The sequence below is a fragment of the Macaca mulatta genome, chromosome 12, assembly GCF_049350105.2.
Source record: "Macaca mulatta isolate MMU2019108-1 chromosome 12, T2T-MMU8v2.0, whole genome shotgun sequence".
Taxonomy (NCBI): domain Eukaryota; kingdom Metazoa; phylum Chordata; class Mammalia; order Primates; family Cercopithecidae; genus Macaca; species Macaca mulatta.
This window is the reverse complement of record NC_133417.1, coordinates 116,925,154-116,952,239: the sequence shown is the minus strand read 5'-3', so window position 1 is coordinate 116,952,239 and position 27,086 is coordinate 116,925,154. Positions and strand designations below refer to the sequence as shown.

General features: G+C 33.9%; 1 protein-coding gene across 1 annotated transcript in view; it reads left to right on the top strand.

Annotated features, from left to right (window-relative positions):
• The window catches only part of ERBB4 (erb-b2 receptor tyrosine kinase 4), a 1,186,765-nt gene that overhangs the window by 755,741 nt on the left and 403,938 nt on the right, over positions 1 to 27,086 (top strand). Inside the window, exon 4 of the mRNA XM_015110887.3 lies at positions 19,345 to 19,479. Within this exon, the coding sequence (XP_014966373.3) occupies positions 19,345 to 19,479 (135 nt within the window). The remainder of the gene's footprint in view (positions 1 to 19,344; positions 19,480 to 27,086) is intronic.

The following is a 27,086-nucleotide window of genomic DNA, read 5'->3' as shown; positions in this document are numbered from 1 at the left end:
ACATGTACCCTAGAACTTAAAGTATAATTAAAATAAAAACAACAATCTCCTATTTTGCCTACTCTCTAGCTCATTAAGCTGTTTCTGATTATTATTAACATATTTCTGAATATATCTTAAATATAATTAATTATTTCTTGATTTATCATTTAAGGCATCTATTGAACAGAATATATTATCAATCTTGACATTTTTATTCTTTCATTATAAAAGATACTATCTTTGTCTAAAAGTTGAAAATCAATATACATTATACTTACATTATTGTGATTTTTACATTCATGTAACTTAGAAAATCATAGCAGAGGACAGAAGGTACTATGTTTATATTTATTTCCTTGTGCAGGTTTTTTGCTTGTTTTTTCTTGAGGTCTCCACTTGGCTTTCATTTTCTTACACTATTTGTTTTTGTTATAGTCCAATTATTGGACTATAATTGTTATAGTTCAATGATTTCCTATGATACATTATATCAGTCCCCTTTTTCCCTCAAGACTACATTCTTTGGCCTCTGAGTTTTATGTTACCAATCTGTATTATTTTCTCTCTATGTCTGTTGCATTGTGATACTTCTCTTTACTGACTTCCTGGGCTGGATCCTGCATCATCTATCTTTCACTATCTTGCTATGCTCCCTTATTTTCTTGAAGGGTATCTTTAAAATGATCCTTAAAAAAAAATAGTGAGGGGTAAGTTTACTGGGTTCTTGAATATCCAAAACTGTCTCCTTCTGTACTCATAATTTAGTGATGGTTAATGGTGACCGGGTTTAGAATTCCAAGCTAAAAAGAATTTCACTCAGTATTTGAAGTTACTACTTTTCACACGGTGTCCCTGTTGAGAAGTGTGATGTGATTTTGATCCCTGCTGTCTCTCTTTCCTTGGCTCTCTGATTCTCATTCTAGCTCTCTCTGCCTTTCTTATACCCTTCTCCTATTCTTATGTAGGATTTTACATTATTTTTTAAGATTCTGAAATTTTAAATATATACATCTAGGCATGTATTACATTTTGTTTTAAAATCTTTTTCTGGATAATTATGGGAAATTATTAGCCTCAATTAAGCTTAAGGGAAATTATTTGCCTCAATTTATGGATAATTTATTCTTCTATATGTTCTTTGTTCTCTCTATAAGTTGTAATTCTTGACTTCCTGGATGTATCCTTTATTTCTTTTATTTTTTTTCTCTTCTTTATATGTCTCTTTTTTCTCTACTTTCTAGGAGACTTCCTCAATTTTGTTAAATATTATTTTTATTAAATATTTTATCAGATATGACATTTGCAATTTTCAAGAGCATTTGTTTCTTCATTGATTTTTACTTCATGTAGACTAGAAATTTTTTTAAATTTTTGTATTTTTTCCTCAAATTATCTGTGAATATGAACTAGATATATCTTGACATAGATGCTAGCTTCTGAATTATATATTTTTAGTGTTGGTTCCACCCTTTCATCTTATAACAATTTAATTTTGGTTTTGAAAAGACCACATTGACTGAATGTGGTAAATCAATTGTTTAGAGGCAAGAGAATAAGCAAAGAGACACAGTGTCGTTATCTGGCAAGAGATGACATGGTTTGGCGAAGAAGCCACCCATCTCTTGAAAGACTTAGAAAAAATCAGTGGAAGTAATACATAGGTAAAATATTTTAAATAAATACATCTCTCCTTACTCTATTTAGATTGTTCTATGCTCATACTCTGTGTTTTCTTTCTTTGACCTTTAATACCCTTTTATATTATTTTTCTCCACTGATTTCCTGTCCAGAAACTATCGTTACCCTCAGATATTTGATCAGACAGATTCTTGTCCTTACCCAACTCTTCTCCGTACTCAAAGAAAACAAAAAAAGGATTTAAGGATCACAGACCAACTTCCAGCCTATGGCATGGAGGAGTCGAATAGAATCTTTTTTTTTTTTTTTTTTTTTTTTTTTGAGACGGAGTCTCGCTCTGTCGCCCAGACTGGAGTGCAGTGGCCGGATCTCAGCTCACTGCAAGCTCCGCCTCCCGGGTTTACGCTATTCTCCTGCCTCAGCCTCCCGAGTAGCTGGGACTTCAGGCGCCCGCCACCTCGCCCGGCTAGTTTTTTTGTATTTTTTAGTAGAGACGGGGTTTCATCGTGTTAGCCAGGATGGTCTCGATCTCCTGACCTCGTGATCCGCCCATCTCGGCCTCCCAAAGTGCTGGGATTACAGGCTTGAGCCACCGCGCCCGGCCAAATAGAATCTTTTTAAAGGGGCCAGGCACAGTGGCTCACACCTGTAATCTCAGCACTTTAGCACTTTGGGAGGAAGAGGCAGATGGGTCACTTGAAGTCAGGAGTTTGAGACCCGCCTAGCCAATATGGTGAAACCCTGTCTGTACTAAAAATACAAATTTAGCTGGGCGTGGTGGTGGGTGCCTGTAATTCCAGTTATTGGAGAAGCTGAGGCAGAAGAATCACTTGAAACTGGGAGGTAGAGTTTGCAGTGAGCTAAGATCATGCCATTGCACTCCAGCCTGGGTGACAGAGCAAAACACCATCTCAAAACCAAAAATTATATATATATTTCCTTTCCCTTTCCATTCTTTTTCAATAGGTAGAGGAGCTGTGAATAGATGAGAGCCTATCTCAATACGGTTATTGATGTCATAAGAGCTCGCTCATTATTGAGTTCACAGGTACGGTTATTCAATAAACAAGATGTGGTAAACTGCTATCTCAAAGATTATAAGTGTGAACAAATATATATATTTAAGGAGCTGTAACCTCTGCTCAGAAGTAGATAAAACACTCACTATTAGGGATGAAGAGCTCATTTAGAAGGATTCACTCTAACCACGTTCCTCTAAAATGAACAGTTAAAGAAGGAAGCCTACACTGCTAGAAATCCTGAGAGATGGAGCTAAGGGAAAGAACCCGGGTCTCTTTAAATTCCTGTGTACTGAATGCAGAAAAGAAATCAACCTTAGACTCCAGTTTGATTCCCATAAGTCTTTTGGTATTACCTGGCATGTTTATAGAGCAGGAAAAAAAAAAAAAAACCCACAATGGGCAGCTATAATTTTCCCTGCACCCAAATCCTGGCTGAGAGCATACTAGTTGACTGATGTCAATTATTGAGATAATTTGTCTTTTGAAATTCTGACTATTAGTATGACTTTTTTTGGAATTGTATTGGCCTATTGGATTCAGTGGTAGGGGAGCTGAAAGTCACTGAATTCATTTGTTTCCAAAGAACAAGTAGAAGACCATTCAGCATTATGAAATATACAGGTTGAAACTTTCCTTTCTCCTATGCCACCTCTACTCCCAAGGATAAAGTATATAGTCTCACCTGAGTGATTAATGCAGAACTAACAAAACCTGGGACCATATCCCTGACTGCAACCTTTTTCTACATTTGCTTCCTTTTTCTAATTTATAATTTAACCTTCTAGTCCTTCTAATCTTTAGTTTTTTTATGTTATTATGTTAATCCTATAAACAGGTCCATGCTAACATGACAGCCGATTATTGGATTTTATCTTCCAGATGACACGTAAGCCTTTCCTATTTAAAATTCACACATGACTTCAGCAGTAGAATGTGATATTCTGGGGTGACAAGTCAGCAGCACACTTTCCAAGAATCATTACATAACCAGACGCTTATTCTACCTCCATTGCAACAAATGACGGCAATAAGTGTGAACAAGTGTTACGGAATTCAGTGCCTTCTGGTCTCTACTGTTCATGTAACAGTAGGGACTTTTGCACTTTTCTTTGCTCTCCGGTGAACTATATAACTGCCTCCCTTTCCCTTTCCATTCTTTATCAGTAGATAGAGGAGCTGTGAAGAATAGATGAGAGCCTATCTCAATCCGGTTATTGATGTCCTAAGAGCTTGCTCATTATTGAGTTCACAGATACGGTTATTCAATAAACAAGATGTGGTAAACTACTATCTCAAAGACTATAACTAATTTACAGACATGCTTTCCATAGAAGAGTGTTTAAAAATTGGGGAAATTTACTAAAAATTCTGCATTTCTGGCCCCTCTGAATAAAACCATCCTCTGGCAACCCTGAGTTCACATTGTCTCGTGGTAATGCTCTTCTGGGGCTGAGCAGTCACTGCTCTTTTAGTTGTGGCAGGTGCTTTCTAGTTTGCCATAGTTCTACTCGCTCTATTCCTTAGACCTGTCTCGCCTTACCCATTAAAGCCAAATACCAGGAGATGTTTAAGAGGGAATTTTGTTTCTGACAGAGTGTTTAAAAGAAGAAAGTGTTGTTTAGTTTATTATCTTCTGGACTGTTTGGTGATAATCTAATATAAGCTATACTGATAAGATTATAGGAAGTTTTATGGTCTTTGTGTTATATTTCCCCCATTTCTATTCTTAGAATGTAGTCCTTTCAAAATCTATTGAAAATGAATTATAATGTAGCTTGGATGGACTTTTCTTTAACTATTCTGAAAAGAAATGTTGGATTAGATACAAAATTTAACATGACACATTTTACTATTATTAATAGGCATTTGCCACCTGTCAGCCAAATAGATTCAAAATTGCTTATTAACAAAGTTGAGGGAATAAGTGGAAAATGTGTAAATAAATGAACTTCTACACTTTAGGATGTCTACATTGTGTGAAAGGATTTTCCTTGAAAACGTGCCAACTTTTTTTCAACTTTTGGATCGCATCTTATTATCCTAGCTGTAATTAGAAATCTTGTGAAATTAAGAACCATTAAATTCAATGAGTTTTCAGCATCGGAAATTTGCCCAGAGGCACCCAGCTGATGGGTCTGCCTAGGATTAGGCTTTCAGAGTTCTCCCTCCTCTCCTCCTATTCACTCTAAAAGGGAGCGTCTTCTCCACTTAGCTAATTAATTACACCTGCCAACAAGCAGATGGTTCTGTAGGCTTTGAAGCAGGGAAATAGCTAGGTGCATATCAGCTAGCTTAAGCTTCCTTCAGTTGCAATTTAGATTATAACTCTTGAAGCTCTGGAGAAAATAAAATATTAAACAATTACAAATGAAACAACATTTTAAACATATTTTATTTCAAAAATGTATTTCAGGTATTTATTAATAAAACATCATTCTCTTTTCCTCATGTCAGCACACACACACTTTTAGAAGGCTGAGGTTTAGCATCTGGTTTGCAACAATTCTTGCGAGATGTTGCCAGTTCATTGTTCTGAACTTCAAAGTAAAACGAGAATAGAGAACCGAATGGTTAAGTTCTCAAAATATTATAGCTTTTTAGTAAATAATGTTCTTGTGATGTCGTTGTTTAGTTGTAAGGAAAGATACGTATGTGACAATGGTGAAATGAGAACCGAGGGCACTATTGGTACTCTTGTTAGCATTCCCACTACCTGTATTCCAGAGTTTTATGCTAATTTGATTAGTCTTCCTTTTTGTTTCCCTTGCATCTCAGCTAGGTAGCATGAACTAGAGATTATCACCAGAGCTTAATTTTCTATGCAAGATTCTTTCAGATATGATATAGCTGTATAAACACATGCCCTATAAAACTAAATTAAGCAAAGAACATGAACGTATACAAGATACTCTTTGTATTATTCTCTTCTGTAAAGTCTAGTTTAAATCTTTTTAAATTCACAAATAAATATTTAGTTTCAAGAAACTTCTAAAAATATTTTCTCTTATTTTACTTTATATCTGAGAAAGTTTTAGTTAAGAGCTTTCTACTTTTAAAGATAATGGTATCTTTAAAATTGAACATATCCTTTTGTTAGTACTAGAATAAAAACTCTTCTGTGTACAATATATTGTATTACCTTTTAACTCAGTGCATTTGTGAAATTAATGTACATAAAATAAAGAAAATATCCCAAATTCATAAATAAAATCAGCTTCCTTTTTTTCACTATTTTAAATAAAAGTTAGCTAATAGGTATGTCTAAAGATGAATATTTGAACTATATCAAGCAAAGAAAAAAGATGATTTTGAAAAATGTTTCAAGAAGATATTTCGGTTATGATATTGAGAGGTATTTAATCCAGTAAGTTCACCTAACGGAAGATACTGTGATGACTACATTTAACCACATGTTTTAATTTTGGATTCCCTTTTTCCCCCCATCATATGAATCCAGTTTACCTTTACAGTGATTAGAATATTAAGCTTAATATTTAAATATATTTTTAATTTATTTAAATTAATAATGTAAATATTTTGCACTTTTGCTTTCTTTATATGAATTACTCAACAAATAATAGGAAAGAAACTTTATAAGGGGAATAAAATTCGGATAGAAGAACTAAATGCCCTACACATTTAGATTCATCAATTTTATATTTTTAGAGATACAGCTATAAAGCATATAGAGATAGATTCTTTATAGGCTTATGAGTTTGGATATGGTAATTAAAATCATTTTACCCTATTCATTAAAGCAGAGCTTTCAAACACTAAGCATAGAGTTCCCACAGTACTTGACAATAATAAAATTGACTTTCTTTTAATTCACCTTTTAATTTTTATTCTTTTACCCAACTGAAGGGCTTTTCCTTAAGTGGGCTGAATTCTTGAAGATTTTTATTGTGCTGCCTTTTCCTCTGAATCTACTTTTGACAGAGGCAAAAGAAATGCACCTCAAGAGATGCGGTTGGGATATGGTCCAGACATCTACCAGAGCCAAGATTTTTTTTTTTAATGCACAGTTTTTCATGTAGAAAAGATCCCTTAAAAGCATAATTTTACCTTTCAACTCCATAAAATATTTTCAAAAAGGATTTCAGGGAAATTACTGTGAGTTCTTAATTATACTTAGAAGTAGATTACATAAGATAAAGTTGTGCCTCATCTCTGCTTAAACTGTGTTTTTTTTTTTTCCATTTAGATTACTCACTCTTTCCTTTCTACAATGGGGAGAGCACAGACTAAAAATTAAAACGCCAACTCAGCCATCAGACTGAGTTGGAATCATGGTTCTTTCAAACTCTTACCAGTTATTTAGCTCTCTAAACCTCAGTTTTTTCATCTGTAAAATGAGATCAGTAATAATTCCCTCATAGGATTTCTGTAAGGATTAAGAGAAATACTTCATTATAATATTCACACAATGGCAGCATTTATGAAGAGTGTACAGTGAGGTGGCTGACCATGGGCTTCGGAGCCAGGCAGACAGACTTTGGAATCCCAGCCTGATCCCCAACTATGCATGAGGCATTTGGCAACTTGCTTGGTCATTGTGTGATGCACTTGCTGTGCCTTTGGGGTACAGAAATCCCACCCTTAAAAAAGAAAGTTCTGTATTTAGTGATTGTAATTTTATGGGTATCCAGAAGCATAATGTGCTCCAAAAAGGGCATCTGAAACTCATAAAAGTGAGTTAAAATAATTTATTTTATTTTATTTTTTTTTAAATATTTTTTTTAATTTTATTGAGCAAATGCACAAACCCGTGAATTTTAACCTGGCCTAATAGTCTTGCCCTGGTTTTAGCTGTCTCTGAAAAGGGTATTTATGACAAGGAATGGAGAAAATTATCAAACAGGATAGAAGAGACCTGCTTATCAGAGAACTCTTCCTATCTTTCCCTGAATACTAATAATAGTTCACCAATTGAACATGTGCTGTGTGGCAGACACTGTGGTCAACACATACATACGATAACTCATTTTCTCCTTTCAGTTGCCTCGTGAATGTGGCACTGTGAGCTATCACCATTTTATAGAGAAGAGAACTGAGATATGGGGAGGATAACTGCAAAAAAAATCTCATACTTTTTATAATTCCCTGTCTGAAAGGCTGTTGCTGTATGGTGGAGTCATGGTTACCCAGTCCCCTGCAGACATCAACTTCTCAATAGTTTTCCCTTCTTGAATGTTGGCATCTTGAGTTGACTAAACCATCTGGCATTGTTAGACATGTTAGAATTTTTCTTTATGTCTAGCCTCAAGAAGCAAAGATCCCCAAAGCTTTTTAAATATTTATTTACCCTATGAAAGCAGAAACATTCTAAAATAAAGGGTGTTCCTTTATGTAATTTAGAAGACATGATAATACACATTACAGAGCAATAATGGACTCTATATCTTATGACCTCAGATGTTACTATATGAAAATAATTTTTACAATGGAGAAAATGATTGGGTGGTAGTAGGGACCATAGAATATTTTGTTTTCAAATTAACTCATTATTCTACAGTGGAAATGCCAGACCCTTGGCCTGGAAGGAAAGAGCTCAGCTCTCTTGTACAAAGACTTTGGAATTTATGCTAATTTATTTGAAGCACAGTGGTAGTGACAGCAGAGGTAAAGGCTACCTGGAGATTGCGAGGGAGGTTTTGTGACCTATATGCACCAACCTGATCCAAACAGAGGGAAATCTGGCAGCTGTAAATGCTGTCACAGAATATAGTTAGAGAAATGACAGGAAATGACTAAAGGGTTAACTCAACCAGATATCTAAGATACCTCAGTGTGGGAGAGATAGTAAGTTACAGAATTTATGATCTTGTTCTTAGAAATAATTTAACTTATGAAATACAGATAAACCCAATTTTTTACTTAACTAACTTTAGTAAGACATTTAATAATATTTTAGCTCAATATATCTATCTCTAAAATTGTTATTCTATGCACCAAACTTAATGAGGATTTCATGTATCTTTCAAGGGTTTTCATTTGGTTATCTTTTCTCCCCCAAAACCTGTACTTTAACCAATGTGCATAGGTTTTAAAATAGTTTAGATAAAGCTCCTGAACTATATTATTAACTTAGTTTGAAATAACTAGTACATTTTGAACACCTAGTACATAACTGGAGTTTTGTATACATTATCTGTATTTCTCACTGTAACCCAACAAAGTAAAGATTATTACTCTAATTTTTTAGATGATAGAAAAGAAACCTGAAGTAATTTGCCTGCGGTCATCTAGTAAAAGTACCCAATCTATGGTTAAAATATGAACTGATATATAAATAAATTGTGGTATATTCATAGACTGAAATAATACGGAACAATAAAAATGAACCTATGAATTAAAGCAACAGCATAAATAAATCTCAAAAAAGTATTTTCAGGGAAAGAAGATAAGAAAAAGGAATAGGATACATATTGTATGATTCTATTTCTATGAATTTAATAAGCAGGCAAAACTAATGTGTTGTAGTAGAAGTCAGCATAGTGGATGACTTTCTATGCTGACTTCTATGCATTGTTGACTGGAATGAAGCAGGGAAACTTTTCTGGAGTGATAGAGATAGGTTGTGTCTTTATCTGGGTGGCAGCTACTTGATACAGATGTACAAATACTGTATACATGTGTATGTAAAACATAGAGCTTAAAATTTGTCCATTTTACTGTAGTTAATGTATACTAATTTGAAAGTATATACAAAGCAATCTAAAAAGCCATTTCCCTTTCTATTTTGCCATAGTACTTGATATTTCATATTTTGACAACCAGTGCTGTATAAAATGATGATTGCTATTATTCAGTTATTCCTTCCTGATTTTCTCCAGACTAAAACTTCATTTTAAAAGAAAATTAATTTGGGCCTTCGTGTTGTGGCTTTTAAAATAATCTTCCAGTGTGGCTTGTTTGCAATCTTATTTTATGACTCCTTCTTTAATTTCTTATTTTGTAAAGTGTTGTCTTTATGTGTTATTTTTAAAATTAACATTCTAGGCATTTTAGCTGAGACTTCTAGCCCCCAAATCACATATTTATATTTTTAATATTCTCAAATATAGTCTTTTAAAAATCTTGACATCTTTGAAAATCATATAATCATTTTACAAGATTAAATCATTATTCTTTCTCTTGCTTTATCTTTTATATGCAAGTCTTTACATGCCAGCAACAAACATACATAACAATATTATTTATTATTACTGTCATCAAGAAAAATCATACTTTTTGAAGTCTTCTAAAAAAGAAATAGTGCAGAAATCACACATTGTGAGAAGAGTTATTAAAACTATACAAACTAATATAGTAGGTGAGATATTTGAAAGTGACCTTGCAGTATATCCCAGGCTTATTGTATTAAATCCTGTAAATAAAAGGGACAGATCATTTCTGAGTACTAATATGACTGTCCCCCTTATTGGTAATGAGAACATTGAACTCTACTGATTTGTTCTACTGAAGCAATTACATTTTCTGGAAACTTGGAACAGTTATTTAAGAGGATTGTTGTCTGTAATGAGGGCTTTCTGGTGGATAGAGGAATAAAAATAAGTGAGCTTTATGTAAAGGAGTGTTCTATTTTAATAACAAGAAGACATCAAATTTTTCATTCTTTCTTTTTACACCTTTGGTTGTGTTTGTCTGTTATCAGAGAGATAATCACCTACTGTGAATTTTCCCATCCATCTTCCAGAAGTCATATTTTACTATTTATAATTATTAATGTAGTTTTAATATTTTTCTAAGACATTTTAAAGTGTTATTTTCAAAACATTGAGCCAGATCTCTTAGCAATAATAACAGAAATAAGTTTTGAGGGTTACATTTGATAAATTATTTTACTCAGTTGTTTGCCAATAACTTAAAGATCAGATTTTTAACAGTGTTTTGTAAATGTTTTACACATAGTAAGACCTTTCTTGAAGTATACAGAAATAAATCTCCTGCCTTTAAAAATTACTCTTCAAAGATAGTATTTAAGAGGATCAACTTCAGTAGTCACTAGGGTAGTGTAAATTAAAATGATACCACTATAAACCAATAAGAATGACTACAATGAGATACAACAAACAAATAATGAAGGCTTGACAAGGTCAAGAATCAACTAGATTTCTCATATACTGCTAATGGGCATATAAATGAGTTAAATTGGTTAAATAAAAAGTGATTATCACTATGGCCCAGCAATACTACTTCTAGGTATACACACAACATAAATGTGTACATACAATCACCAAAAGGCATTTTCTAGAAAGTGCATAGCAACAGTTATTTATAATAGCTCAAATGTGGAAAGTATCCAAATGTCCATCAACGTAGAATTGACAAGCCATTGAATACCATACAACAATGAAAATAAACAATATAGATGAATTTCACAAACGTAATGTTGAGCCAAAAGGAGCCAGATGCAAAAGAATACATATGGTATGATTCTATATATGTAAAAGACAAAAATAAGCACGCATTATCTTGTTCAAAGTCAGGATAAGGGTTCTGATAGAGTGATATAAGGTGGAAAGTATGAGGAAGGCTGCTGTGGTGTTTGTAGGCTCAAGCTCTTGATCTGAGTGCTGTTACATAAGTGTGTTCAGTCTGTAAAAGTTAATTGAATATGATATATGCACATCTATGTGTGTATATTATAATTCAATTAAAAAGTTTCTTAAAAAGCTTTACATTTGTTTGAGTCACAAGGTTTATGTTTTATACATATCCAGAAGATACAAAGTTTCTTTTGAGTCACTATAACGGAGACTGCTAGTTGTCACCAATATCTATGACCACTTTCTAAATTTTAAATGGTATGTAAAGTTTAGCTACTCATATGATCACCCAGAACCAATACTTTGATTCCCTACCTTCCATACACATAGCTGTGTTTCATTGACTTTATTCTGACCGATGAGATATAAGTGTAATTGTGCTGTGGCAATTTGCAGGAATTTTTATCAAAATACAACATGTACTCTTGCTCTGTTCTTTTGTCCTTCATGATTTTCTCCATCTTTTGCATGGTTCTTGCCAGTTGGAAACTTCCCTTGTATTGAAGATGGTAGAGAAACAAGAAAAAAATAGAATCAGGCTCCCTGATGATTGTGGATTTTTATATAATAGCCTTGAATAACATAGCCAGATTTTTATATAAAAGAAAAATAAAGTCTATACTCTTTAAGCGACAAGCTAATCTAATACTGATTAATGCATTGTTAGTATGAATACCCAAAATAAGCATATTCCTTGCTCGTACCAATAAGTAACCACTATTTAAATAATTAGGAATTTAAAATTATAATAGAAACAACTATGTGATAAATACTGGGAGTACAATACCCCCATTACAGAATTGAGCAAACTGAGCTTCATAAAGGTCGACAAGGCCCACCTTTGCTTTGTTGAAACAAAACTGTATTATGAGCTTTATTTTATCCAGTTAACTAGATTCAGTATTATTGCCTTTACACTTCAAAGCCATAATAGAGCAGGATTTCTTTCCCCTACCACCACTCTCCACCTACCTAGAGTATATTATCTATCTATTTATAATACAGCATATATTATGATTTTAATATGCAAGATGGATTTGTGGGGAGAATAGATTACAGGCAAGAAGTTAAATCTGGTATGAGATGATAGAACCTTAATTAAGTAGTAGTTGTGGATATAAAAAGAGACGCTATGAGAAATTTTCTTTAGAGCTCCATGGATGATTAAATATAGAAACAAAGGAAATAGTAATAAATTTCAAATTTTGAGTCTAGGTGACTTTGACAGCATTTATGTTGATTTTAACAGAAATAAGAAAATACAGGGAGAATACAAATCTGGGAAAAACTATTAGAAAAAAGTTAGACATGTTGACACACATATGGGATTATATAATAAGACAATTTCAGAAGGAAATCCTATATTCATAATTTGAGTACTGTTACAAGATAATATATATTTTTAATTTTTTCCAGGGAATATCAATGAGTTTAAGTGGATGACTATTTTCTTAATATTAGGACAGAAAAAATAAGATCAACATAAACGTATTCAATATTTTATGGGATTTATAATGTAAACATCTAGTGCATGTCACTAACATGCTATCACTAAGCAAGTAATATTTTTTTACCAAAATTGGTCACATTCTATGGATTCTATTTAACAGTGTTTTGTAAATGTTTTACACATAGTAAGACCTTTCTTGAAGTATACAGAAATAAATCTCCTGCCTTTAAAAATTACTCTTCAAAGATAGTATTTAAGAGGATCAACTTCAGTCACTATAACGGAGACTGCTAGTTGTCACCAATATCTATGACCACTTTCTAAATTTTAAATGGTATGTAAAGTTTATTATCATGATCATCAAAAACATTTGAATTTCTACTATGTGCTTGACACTTTCTTTGGCACTAGGGACACAGAGAGATGTACATCATAGTTCTAATCCTTTAGGGACCTCCAATAAGATAATAGAGACAAGGCGAGTACACAAAAGAATAAATAAGAAGATAAGGTAGCATTTGCTCTATGTCAGATAAGTGGCTCGGGTAATCAGTGTTACAGGAGTTAGAGGAAGGGGGAACTCTAAGAATTAGGTGGTCATAACAGACCTCTCAGAGGAGCTAGAACTCAAAACTGAAACATAATGAAAGCTAAAAATTGTAGTGGACCCTGAAGTATGTATTAATAAGTTAGAACATTGCAACAAGCATTACTGAGCTTCATTCAGTTGAAATCAAGATATTATTTTCTATCTCAAGCGGATTTTCAGCCAGTGGATCTAATAATTTCTTCTTGAAATTGCTATACTCTGATGGAAAAACATTTAGTATCTGCATCCATGAGCTTTTGACTCTGATCATCGAGCTGAAGTATAGAAGGTTACATCACTCATTTACATTATCACCCTCTACCCCCTCCCAATACAAATGTGACATTTCAATTTTGCACACTTCAACTCTCCTTAAATCATCTGTATAAAAACTTCAAAGCTTGATTGATGATGAATGAGCCATTGTCTCCTCAAGCACCCGGTTCTCATTAGCCTTTAGAGTCTCAGCTTATTAATAATGAACCTTGAGGGCTGACCCAGTGGGGTAGCAGCAATTCATTGTGCTCCCAGCTGAAAGGTCTGGGTTTGGGAAAGATACAGGAATCTCTGGACCAAGTCCATTCCAGAGGTGATGTATTAAGTATCACAGGTGGATGATGTGAGCTATATTACTTTTGTATCATTATCTGCCAACAGACTTGTGTGGCTTAAGGTGATGACAGTGAGAAAGATACATTGCTTTATGTCTGAGAAAGTCCTGTAACAGCTTTCTGTAGCTTCATCTTGAAAATGGGCTTTGCTGCCTTGGATTTTGATTCTTGATTCTGCCCTTTGACTTAGATAGACAGTATAAGTCTGATATATGCATCATTTAAATGCCCCTATTGTGATTAGATGAGTGCAATATTTCCAGTCTTTATTATTTTAATTATCATTTTATTTCTAAGGTTGACCTGTAGATGCACCCCTGCAAAACACGATACTTAGATATACAATCAGGAATATTTCATCCCTGTTTATTAGATCTTTCTTATATCACACAGTTGGTAGGTTTTCAGTAGAATTAAAATGTTCACTGATAATATCGATCATATAGACTAAAGTGAAATACAGTGTAACTGCATTTAAAATTATAATCTTTATTTTGGAAAAAGAGAAAGATATTCAATCTTATTTACAAAATGTTTACAAATTGTGCATGGGGTCGATGCAATTTTGTAAATTTCTTAAACCTAGTATAGAGGTCATATTAATCTGTATTTTCAGCAGGGATGTTACACCACAATTAGGCCATTTCATACAGGGCACAGAAAAAAATGCTATTATTCAGTATTTTACCATAGTTTTGGAGAGAACATATTTGCAAAATGTCAGTGATTCTGTTAATGGGCACTCATCCCCAAATTCACAGCAGTAACTAGCATTTGACAAGAAATGAAGAATACAAAGAAGTAATTTAAATAACGCAAACATCTCCTTCTTTATTAGACTCATGAAAATGGAAATCAAGGAAAGACATGGTCCAATGGCTAACTTTTGTGGAGTGAATGACTAAGATACAAATACTTTCTGTCCTCTTTCAAATGTTATATTGGCACTTTATACCTTTCTGAAAAATGTAAGGACAATGTGAGGTAGATTTACCATTCAATATAAGGAAATTTAGGCTTCTCTGTAGCATATGCAAGGTGATTTGCACAGGCTTAGAGAAATTTGGTCTGTGTAGGATAGCTGAAGATCATCATTATTCACCTGGTAACTAATAATTGAGTTTGGTGTACCAAATAGGTTTGGGAATAAAAATGCCTTATAAATATCAAATGTATTGTCTACAGTAATATTGTATATTGTCAGTTATATGCCTTTTATAAAATAAATGCTGTTTTTCTTTCAGTTTATAAAATCTCTAACCACAGAATTATACATATATATTTTTTCTTAAATTCAAGAGATTCTGTATAGACATTTCAATTAATCAAATATTTATTGTACATCTCCTTGAGCCTTGCATAATACTAGAAACTGGAGATATGGCTTTGAACAAAACAGAAACAGCTTCATACTTTCTGAAACACAGGACCAGTCAAGATAACCTATAAAGTGTTTATGGGAAAAGATAACTTTCATTCTTACTTTGATTTGGTCAGAATGTAATTTAAAATTAGGAACTACAATAGAAGTTACCTTATAAATGTTGGTTGCAGATTCCATAGTACTTTTTTTCCCAATTAAATCTAAGAATTATTCATTGAGTAACTATTGCTCTAGGTTTGATGCTATAGATACAGCACTGAAAAATACGTCTTACCTTCATGGGGCTTAGTGTAATTATATTTCAGTTACAAATGCTGTGCTATATATAAGTTAAATTCAAGATATTAGAAAATAGTGTAGATTACAATTTACTCTGTATATAAAAAGATTCATGACATCTTTTACTTGACTTGCATGCATTAATCTAGTCAGAAACGTTTGAGACACAAACATATTTAAGTGTTTACTGGAAATTTTCAGCAATGAAATGATACTTTTTTCATCGGTCATGTCTAATATATCTTACTATATTTAACCATGACTTTTATTAAAAAGAAACAGTTCTGTTTTGTGAACTTGCCAGAAATGTTTGTATATAATATGATAAGAAAACTCATAGTAGCTTTTTACTATCAATTGATTAAATGACCAAAAATCCATCTGTGTCTCTCTCAATTTACTCTGATACATTTTCTGCAGTGGAAGTAAAATACAATGAAATGAGATACTTTGAGCTCATTCACGCATTCAACATTTTTCTTTCTTAGTTTCTGCACTCATCCAGACATTTTGCATCTTTGTTTGGGTATCAATTAAATGTGTTCCTCCTTTGCCTATCTTTCTTAATGTTTATTTGTTACTTTATTTCATGTTAGTGAGAGGGAAACTGTTGGTTGGTGCAACACAGGTGATTCCTTGGTAAAGTCTTTGATAAAACTTGTGGAAAACTTTGTTATTCTTGTGTGTAACCACACGATCTAAATATAGCCATACATTTTTGTACTCTTACTAGATCAACATCTAAACAGGCTTTTCTCTTTTCCCAGTCCTTGTCCCTCTTTCTTATCTTAAAAATGCAGTCAAGCCTCCGCGGTCAACCAAGACAGAAACATTAGGTATTCCTTCTAACAAGTAAATAATTTGTATTTCTAAGAACTTTCTTACAGGTTAGTATCTATTCTCTAGAATTTTTTTTAATCCAGAAAGAAACCTACCTGAATATATTTTCTCACAAAAATAAGTCAAATTCATATTTTAAAATTGTAAAATTACAAAACCAATGAAAACTTTAAGAATATATGTAAATGCTATTATAACATTACTTTCTGACACATATTTAGGTAATCAAATTAATCAAAAGAAAAGTGTACGATTGTACATTAAAACTGTCCTATAAGTGTCAGTGAAATTCTACATTCTCTGATTGTGAGGTTTTGATATTCAACAGCAGAATAGGGTTTATACCAAGCATAAAGGAAAAAAGAATATTTTCAAGGAAAACAAACAATACACAAATAAACTACCCATCATTAATTGCTAAACGTTTATAAATCCTCCTGACCAGAATTGCTAGCAGATGCTGAGTTTTGAATTCGGGATGATAAAAGTATCATCTGGATTGACCATGTGTATTAATTCGAAATTTTAACGTGTAAGATTATGCTGGATTTTTTATTGTCTCCTTTCTAAATCCCTTTTCTAAGTAAAAGCCAAGCTCTCGAACAGACTATTTCTAAGAAACAAATGTCAACATTCATAGCAGATTAATATTGTTGAAGAAAGGGATTTGATAAGACTATTATTCAGTATAATATAATCTGATTCTATTTGAAAAATTTTAGATAGGAAGTTGGAGATGGATACTGTGTTCCTTTGCACGAACTATTTGAAATACAATGTGACTCCTGAAAAATACACACTCTTTCAGCAATGTTTGAGCTATTACCTTTCCACTTTTTTTTTTTTTTTTGAAGTAGGACTTTTCTAAATGTAGACTGAAAAATAACCTTTATTTCCTGGATAGCAGTCAAAATCTCCTTTCTTTGTCATCTAATGGAAAATTATTCCTAGAGCAGAAGAGCATCATCTAATGTCTCATGAGAAAGCTATTAGTATGAGATCGTCACATTTCTTAGATAAAAACTTAATGCCAAACATTAATGTAGAAATTCATTTCACAATCTTTCTTACGTCTTACATCTCCCTTCTGCTTTGATGAAGGTTGTATGGTTAGGTCATAAAAAATAATGAACTGGGTTTTAGAAGTAGAAAGATGATCTAATTTCTTTTCTTTTTTTTCCCCTCACCGAGAAAATGGAACCAATAGTCACGGAAATGACTGATGATGAAAATGGGAGTGATTTAAAATGTAGAAAGAACTGCAATATCAAAATTAATCTGGAGGGTTTCGTACATGCAATGCAGTAAGGCACTTGGGATGTGACCACCAATCCACAAATAACCCTCTTGTGGTGCCACACATTCCTTTCATTTATCCCTTTTCAGTTTAAGATGACTCCTACAAATTTAGCTTGGGGTTCTACACAAGAGAGATGAGTTTCTCAAGGCTACCGTGGGAGATGGTGTCGGTTGCCTTCCCAATATCCATGTCCCACTTCTTCCTCACTAACACTCCTACTGGTTTGGGTTTTGTCCCAGTAGCAATATTTCCACCTCAATAGTTACTTATTTAATCTCTCTTGTAGTAGGGAGAGCCGTGGGATATTGTTCTGGCCAATGAAATGCAGACATGATCCTAGAGGAGAGCATTTCTTCCCAAATAAAAAGTCACAGGTTCACTACAAGGAAGTCTCTTGCTTGCTGGTCTGACTTCATCCTGCCTGCAATTCAGAAAGACTGCAGTTCAGTCTTTAGAAGTAGCCGCCATCTTGTGCCTGAAATGAATAAAACTGACACACTGAGGATGGCAGAACAGATAGTGGGCACTGTGGAACACTGAACTAATATCTGCAACTGCCTCCTACAGGCTTCTTATGTGAAAAAAAAAAAAATCTCCATTTCTATAAACTGTTAATTGGGTTTTGATTACTTGTAGTTGAACACTTTATGGACTGATGCATGATTTCTCTTAAATTGCTTTTGTATTGAACAGTAGGGGAAAATGCAGTACATATTGGGCAGGAAGGTGCTATGTGTAGTTCTAGCTAATTTCTTCAAATAATAAGAATAATATTTTCAGAGGATATATCTCAGTTTTTATTTTCCTGGATAACTTAAAGCTATCCAAAAGAGAATTCATTTCTGTGGTCAGTCATTTTTTGTGGAGGACAAATTAGCTAATCAAGCCAGTGTTGTGAAATAAAGAATCAAGTACAAATTGGCTTTAGTGCATGTTATCCTACAGCCATATCCTTATTTCAATGAACCACAGGATTTGTTATTCATTATTTTGTGTTGCTAAGAATAATTGGCAATCCTATCGATTTCATTTGAGATGGCAACATTTTTGTGATTGAGGCATTAATTTTAGCTTCCACTTTGTGCTAATTACTTACCTACTGACTGCAGTCAATGTCACCTTGGCTGAAACAATCTCTCTAAGGATAATTTGACAATTGATACCAAAAATCTTAAAAATATCCACACTCTATGACCTTGGAATGTCATGTGTGGAAATTTGTTTTAAAGACCAATTAGAAATAAATAAGTTAAATTACCAACAAGAGGGGTTGGTTAAATAATTACTATTTAATGTATACTATGATATATCCTATTCTCATTGAAATACAGAGTAGTAATTACTATTAAATACTCATTATATAATATTAAACAAAACAAGATTATAAAATATTATTTCAATTCTAGGGAAGAAAACAGACAAAAGACTGTAACATTTATACCAAAATTTTAGGAGTGTTACTCTCAGAGTGCACAAATATGAGTGGTTGTTTTTCACTTTTGTAATTTTCAATCCTTTCAAATTCCTGCAATCAATGTATATGATTCAGTGAAAGATATTTTAAAAGGTTTCTTGGCTATTAGCAGCATGACTCTAATTTAACATTGAAAATAGTTAAGAGCAAATCGTTTTTGTTGATTATCATTTCATCAACAAGCAGTTTGACAAAAGATTTGTTTCTTTGTTTTTTAATACAGAAATCCTAAATGGTGGAGTCTATGTAGACCAGAACAAATTCCTTTGTTATGCGGACACCATTCATTGGCAAGATATTGTTCGGAACCCATGGCCTTCCAACTTGACTCTTGTGTCAACAAATGGTAGTTCAGGATGTAAGTAGAATTATTATTATTTTTAATGTCTCAAAATGTTCTACTTTATTTGGAGATGAATGAGTTAGGCTTATCATGCCATTACTAATATTTTGAACTTTGATTGCACTCATTGAAATGTTCAGTTGTATGTGATAGAACAAATGGCTGACCAACCTTTTACTTCTAGTTAATTCTCTTTTGGGAATCATGCTTCCTCTTCACAAATTCTCATTGTGTTAACATGTTCCTCTTTGCTTAATTTAAATTACTTAATCATACTTCCAATGTACAAACCTGTGTCCCACTATCCACAAACTTAAGGCTGGTATCCAACCATTGCTTCAAGTCTCTGTGACCCGTATACCATTGAGACAAAGGTAGTAGAACAAAAATGTACCTTCCTATTCACTGTAATTTTTTAAATAAAAAAGTAAAAACTAGTGAATGTTGCAGAATTCTTAAGCCTTCATTTGCCCCTGAAGACTTCATGGTCATACTTAATGATTTCAAACACTTATGGAATGGAGAAATATAGATTTCATATAAAAGAAACATGTTACAGTCTGATTTTAGTCATTAGTCTAATAAACTACTGAATTTCTCATTCTTAAATTGTGTATTCTTTTTACCACAAAGAATTTATCAGATTTAAAGTGTTTAATATGATTAAATAATAAGCAAATAATATTTGAACCATGATTTAAATCTTTGAAAATTATTCTGTCTGGTATCTCTTTCATTTTCATAAAGCAGGCTATGTTGTCCCCACATTTATTACTACTGACATTTGTATGAGAACAGAATCTTTATCAAGTGTTAACCTGGGTTTTATATTTCTCATCTATTATATATTTCCCAGCTGAAATCATAACTGTCTCAATGTAGTTCAATAATTATTTGCTATATTACTGATTGTGTTATGACATTTTTGTGAAAAATCAAACTCCAAGGGACAATTATTAAATTTCATCGTGGCCCTAATAATATAATGGGGAAATATGAATATATTTGATCAAAACTGACAGCTGTGTTTTTAATAAATGGCTAAAACTTTATGTAAAAAGTAGAGTAACATAATTTTCTTGTCACCTTTGAGCAGAAATTTGTATGGGATTTTGTGTTTGTGGTATTCACGTTGCCTACTTTGTAAAATTACCTGTGAAAAAAATGGAATCTTTTCACATTAAGGAGACAAATGATGTGTTTCAGAAATGGCTTCTGTTTTCAGTCTGCCCATACTAGTGCACATATTATATTGGCGGGGTAGTGGTGGTGGGGCATGGATATTGGTTGGGTAAAAGGAAAGGCCTGCTGACTATCAGCTTATCAGACTGACTAGTCTGTAATGCATGAATAAGATCAGGCAAGAATAAAGCCTGAGACAGAAGCCAAAAGGGAAGTGTGCCCACCAGCCTTACAGAATTTGGAGCAGGAAAGGTCTGAGGGGTTTGCTGCACTTTCACAGATGGTGTCTCTTTGTGCTATTCTTTTTGAAGATAAATTTGGATGGTTGTGCCTATAATTAGGCAACTGTGGCTGTATTGTTTTTTGCATGTAAATAATTGCAGGTGCAAAAATTATAAATGCAGAGTAGAGTCATAACCAACGGTCTTTTACAAATTACAAATTGATTGCCAAAGTTTTATTATTTACATAGTAGTTTTATTTGCTGACACATTATATGTATCACATGACACCATAGCTGTTAATAATGAATTGACTATTCTTTGACTATTAGTTTCCTATGATTTTATCTTTAGTCAATTTATTTCTCTGTCCTCTCCCCAGGGGTGATCTCAGACACTCTCAGGGCTTTAAATGCAACCTCTAGGTTGATGACTCCCTAGAACTACATACCACCAACCAATCTCTCAACCAGGTTAAAAATTTGGTGGGTCATTATTGTCTTTACTTTCACTTGGCTCTTGGCAGTTAATCACTGAGTCATCCTGATTTTTGCCCATTTCTTGATTTTACATATTTATTATTATGGTTGCCCTAGTTCAAGACTTCATCTGTGTCTAAATTACAAAAACAAACTCTGAATTTTTAATATTTTCTGAGGCAATGGACACTGCAGCAGCTTGGTGAAGCCCGTTGACTTCTTCTCGTAATATTTTTAGAAGAATAAATGAGCACAAAACAAATACTTTAATTCATGAATGCATAGCAATCAATAAATACATAAAATAAATTACAATGGATTATAAGGAAAACAAGTTAGGTTGAGATACAGTTATCAAAATGCTTAAGAAACAGATACCTAATATGGTAATATGCTTATTAGTACATTAAATTATAAATATTAGCAGTAGGATTAATATCTAATATAATTTTCAATCAGTGATAGGCATAAATAATATATTTTAAAGGGAAGTCTCTTCAACAAATGATGCTGGGAAAAATAGATATTCATGTGCAAAAGATTGATCTTGGGCCTTTGTCATATGCCATGTTCAAAAATTAACTCTAAAGCAAATTACAGACCTAAGCATAAGACTTAAAACTATAAAAGTCTTGGCAGAAACTATGATGACAAAGCTTTATGATTCTAGGTTTAGCAATACATTCATGGATATAATGCCAAAAATACCAAGAGCAAAAGCTAAAATAGACCAATGGGATGATATTAAGGAGATCTAGTCACATGCTACAACAATAAATCTTGAGGACACTATGCTAAAGGAAATAAGCCAGTCACAAAAACATAAATACTGTATGATTTCACTTACATGAAGTAACTAAACTGTCAAACTCACAGAAAACAGAATGTAGAATGGTGGTATCCTGGGGTTGGAAGGAAGGCTAAATGTTCAATTGCTCTTTAACGAGTCAAGTTGTAATTGTGCAAGGTTGAAAAAGTTCTAGAGATCTGTTGGAAAACAATGTGATATACTTAACATTACTAAACATACACTTAAAAGTGGTTAAGACTGTGAAGAAAAGGTCTGAAGTATCTATAAAAGCAATTAAAAATGATACTCCTTAAAAATATGTTATTTAGGAATAATTATAACCAAGTTATATTTTCTAAAATTTACTTGAAGTATTTAAATTCAAACTTCAGGAGGGTTATGGAGAAGTTCTCAGCCTTTTGAAGAAATCCTTTTTTTCCTCATACATCCCTAGTAGAAATTATTACCTATCAACTGGGCTTATTCAATAAACTAATCCTTCGAAGTGAAAAAATCATATAGTGAATGATGTTTCATTTACTTGGAGCACTATAGTAATGATCCTCAGCACCACAAGAATATCAAAATGATGTAAATAAGTTGCCCTCTAAAATTTAAGCAAACAGGAATATACAAGAATATTAATATGGAAAAATAGAGAAACAATGATTTCTCATCAGAGAAGATGGTATAGTTCAGAGAATGAATTTGGGAGCCAAATTGGTTTTTTTGAAACCTGGCACTGCTGCTTACCAGCACTTTGACCTTAAAAAAGTCATTTATGCCCTCAGCCCCTCCATTTCCTCACCTATAAAAGACAGAGTGTCAAGAGCTGAGCTGAGTGGAGAGCTAAGCTACTAGGTGACAGTGGTCAATTCAGACAAGCAAAAATGTGGTAACAGTAAAGCTTTTAATCACTTACTGCAATGGTTTATTCAAGAGACTAAACCAGCGAAAGCACCAACTTCACTGTCTCATGTTTCCCCCATAAAACAGTGCCAGGTGAGGGTCAGATGGATCAGTGCAGACATGGGGAATTGTTTCACTGAGGAGGGATGGGAAAAAACTGTTCTGAAAGTTTTATGAACCTGGAAGCTTGAAGGAGAAAGAGGTGGGAAGGCCTGAGTGAAAAGTACTGAGGATGGAGTCAGAGTGGAGAAAAGGTGTCTTCCAGACCCCCTTACTTCCTCCCTATAAGGAGATCTTAGTGAAAGCATCTAAGGAAAGCTGCTATCAAAGGACCTTAATAAAGAGGTCTCTGAATAGCGTGCCTGGGCCAGGATGGGAGACATACATGAGACATGACTGGTCAGCAAACCCTGAGTCTCACTGCAACTCCCTTAGAGACTGCATTGCATTGACTGGGCACCAAGTCTGGTGTGGGAGGACAACTTTCCCCCCAGGAACCCTGCCAGGTAAAGTAATTGCCTGTGCTCCTGCATGAAAGATCACACATAGGTTTTTTTGTTTGTTTGTTTTTGTTTGTTTGTTTGTTTTGCCCAGGAGCTGTTATTATCATCAACTTCATAGGCCTATTATGAGCAATAAATGAGTTAATGTGTCAATCCAAGGGTGATTTCTTATGACAAAAGAATAAGGGACTTTCCAATTATAATTTTTATATGAATTGACCATATGAGGACAGAAGTATTTTTAAAATATGTGACAGTTATATTTTCGTTATATATTCATTGACATTTAACTATGTTTCTACATTTTAAGTGTGTTTTAGTAACTAGAAGGTAGTCTCTCATAGGTGTAGCTCATCAAGACATTGAGAAGAACAAACCTCAGTGGCTCCAGACCCTGCAACCTTTATCTTTGATTACACTAGGTACATCACTTATTCTAAGTTGCTTTCTAGAAACGAATACCAACTAACAACTGAAGTGGGAGAGGGGGAGTTGACAAATTCATCAATACCACTGTATTCATGAACATAATTCCAGGACTAATTACTTGTTTAAACCAGATGTTCTGCCTGCATTCAAACTATCCATGTTTTAAATTTTTTTTCAATGACTTTTACATATCACAGTAATGACCCACTCCTAATTAATGTTGCACTTTGTATTATATATATCTAGCTTTCTTGAAATAGAATTCTCAAGATAGAGTACAGTTAAACCTGATTTGTTACATTACCAACTTGTGTTACTCCTTCCATATGAAAATATTTAGGTAAAATAGATGTGCCTTTCTAAGGTACTTTGTAGTAAAGCAAAACAAAATTAAAAAGCAGCAAGAAAATTTACCCTCGATGTATTGTAGTACAGCTTCAGTTTGTGTGCATTAGACATACAACACATCTAACTTTGCATAAACGTATACATGGAATGAAATCACACGGACTGTTTTCAAAAGATATTTTAAAATAACACCCTAAATTAGGGAAATAGGAATATATGAAAAAACATTAGACATGGAAAGGATACATTGAATTTGTGTGAATCCAAAAGATCATTTTTCTAAAATACCTGTAAAATAGATTTTTATGGACCTGATTTAATAAAACAAAAAACAAAAGAACTTAAGATCACTTATGAATTCAGATGCAATTTTTCTGAATAAAATATTAGCAGTGAGAACTAACAGAATCTAAAATGTGTTTTAAAAAACAATGCACTAAGATCAAGTGGCAGCTCAGCTGCCTTTTTAATGCTATTTTGAGAAAGTAAGGACTCGCACCTGACCCACACCATAGATGGCCTTTGTCACTACATTTATAAGAAGAGGCTTTCCAGGTCAACTGAAACTCACTCTAGGAATTAACTTTTACTAAAGAACATTACCAGAAGCAAGCACAGTACACCTGCTAGCCTGGTTTTCTTGTCTCTTAGTTCCTTGAGATGAAAATGCATTGTTTCACTTTTTGAGTACGGCTTTTCAATATGCATCTTTATTTTATTTTCCTTTCTTTTTTAAGACTGGGTCTTGCTCTGTCACCCAGCTGGAGTGCAGTGGTGTCACAGCTCACTGCAGCCTCGACCTCTTGGGTTCAGGCATTCCTCCTGTTTCATCCTCCTGAGTAGCTGAGACCACAGATGCATGTCACTACACCCAGATAATTGTTTCTTACTGTTTGTAGAGAGAGGATCTCCCTATGTTGGCCAGGCTAGACTCAAACTCCTGGACACAAGTTATCCTCCTGCCACAGCCTCACAAAGTGCTAAGATTACAGGCATAAGCTGCTGCACCCAGCCTTCATTTTTATTATATATGATAAGTTCCTCTCAATCAACCTTTTACCAAATTGTGTGTGTGTGTACATATATATATAATTATAAAAAAAATTATAAGAGCATGGTCATGGAAAGTGAGTACTTCTTCTTTAATAGGGGATGTGACATCTTGAAGGCCTAATTGAACTGGATAAGCCATTGAGACAGATAGGGTTTAACCTATAAATTAACTTTGACAAAGCTATGTAACAATTTTACTAATATCTTATCAAGAGAGTCATAGAGGTTATGGGATGGGCTTGAAACCAGTTTCTGGGAGTTCGATTCCTTCCTTTCTCATTTAGGTTTTCCCGAGGCTGGCTCTTCGAATGTGTGGTAAGATGGTGGACAGCCATAAAGCCATTCTAAATTAGTAGATGGTTGTTCAATTGTTAGTACTTTTCGTTTTGAAGCAAAGGCTTCTCAGATCATAAAGATTATTAGTATAACTGCTATTAGAGAGATAAATGACCCTATGAATGAGATGATATTTCACGTGGTGTATACATCAGGATAATCAGAGTAACATCGAGGCATACCGGATAGGTTGAGGCAGTGCTGTGGAGAAAAGGTTAAATTAACACCTATGAATATAATGGTGAAATGGATTTTAGCATAGATCTGCCTAAGTGTATAGCCTGAAAACAAGGAGAATCAGTGGACAAAGCCTCCTATAATGGTGAATACTGCTCCTATTGATAGGACATAGTGGAAATGCGCTACAACATAACATGTGTCGTGTAAGATAATATCTAGTGACAAATTAGCTAATAAGATGCTGGTTAAGCCTCCTACTGTGAAAAGGAAAATTAATCATAGGGCACAGAATATTGTGGGAGATCATTTGATGTTACCGCCATGCAGGGTGGCTAATCAGCTAAAGACCTTGATGCCAGTAAGGATAGCAATACTTTTGGTAGCGGAGATGATGTATGCTTATGTGTCTGCATCTATCCCTACTGTAAATATTTGGTGAGCCCATATGATAAATCCTAAGAAGTCAATTGATATCACAGCTCTGTGCCCATGTATCCAAATGGTTCCTTTTTACCAGAATAATATGTTACCACGTGGGAGATTATCCCGAAGCCTGGTAGGATAAGGACATAGACTTCAGGGTGACCAAAAAATCAGAGTAAATGTTGGTACAAGATAGGGTCACCCCCACCAGCAGGGTCAAACAAAGTGGTGTTGAGGCTATGGTCAGTTAATGGTATAGTAATGTCAGAGGCTAGGACTGGAAGGGAAAGGACTGCGGTAATGAGGACTGATCAAACAAAAAGGGGTGTTTGATATTGGGATATAACTAGGAGGTTTATGTTAATAATAGTGGTAATGAAGTTAATGGCCCCAAAATAGAAGAGACACCTGCCAAGTGGAGTGAGAAGATGGTCAAGTCCACAGAGCCTCCTGCATGTGCTAGGTTTCCTGCTAAAGGGGAATAAACTGTCCAGCCGGTTCCAGCGCCGGCTTCCACTATTGAAGATGCAAGTGAGAGTAGAAAAGATGGGGGGAGAAGTCAGACGCTCATATTACGTATCCAGGGGAATGCTGTATTGGGTGCACCAATTATTAGAAGAACTAGCCAGTTGCTGAAACCCCCAATTAGGATTGGTATCACTATAAGGAAGATTATAACGAATGCGTGGGCGGTAACAGTAACATTGTAGATCTGATAATCTCCTAGCAGAGTTCCTGGTTGGCCTAGTTCTGCTCGAATTAGGAGGCT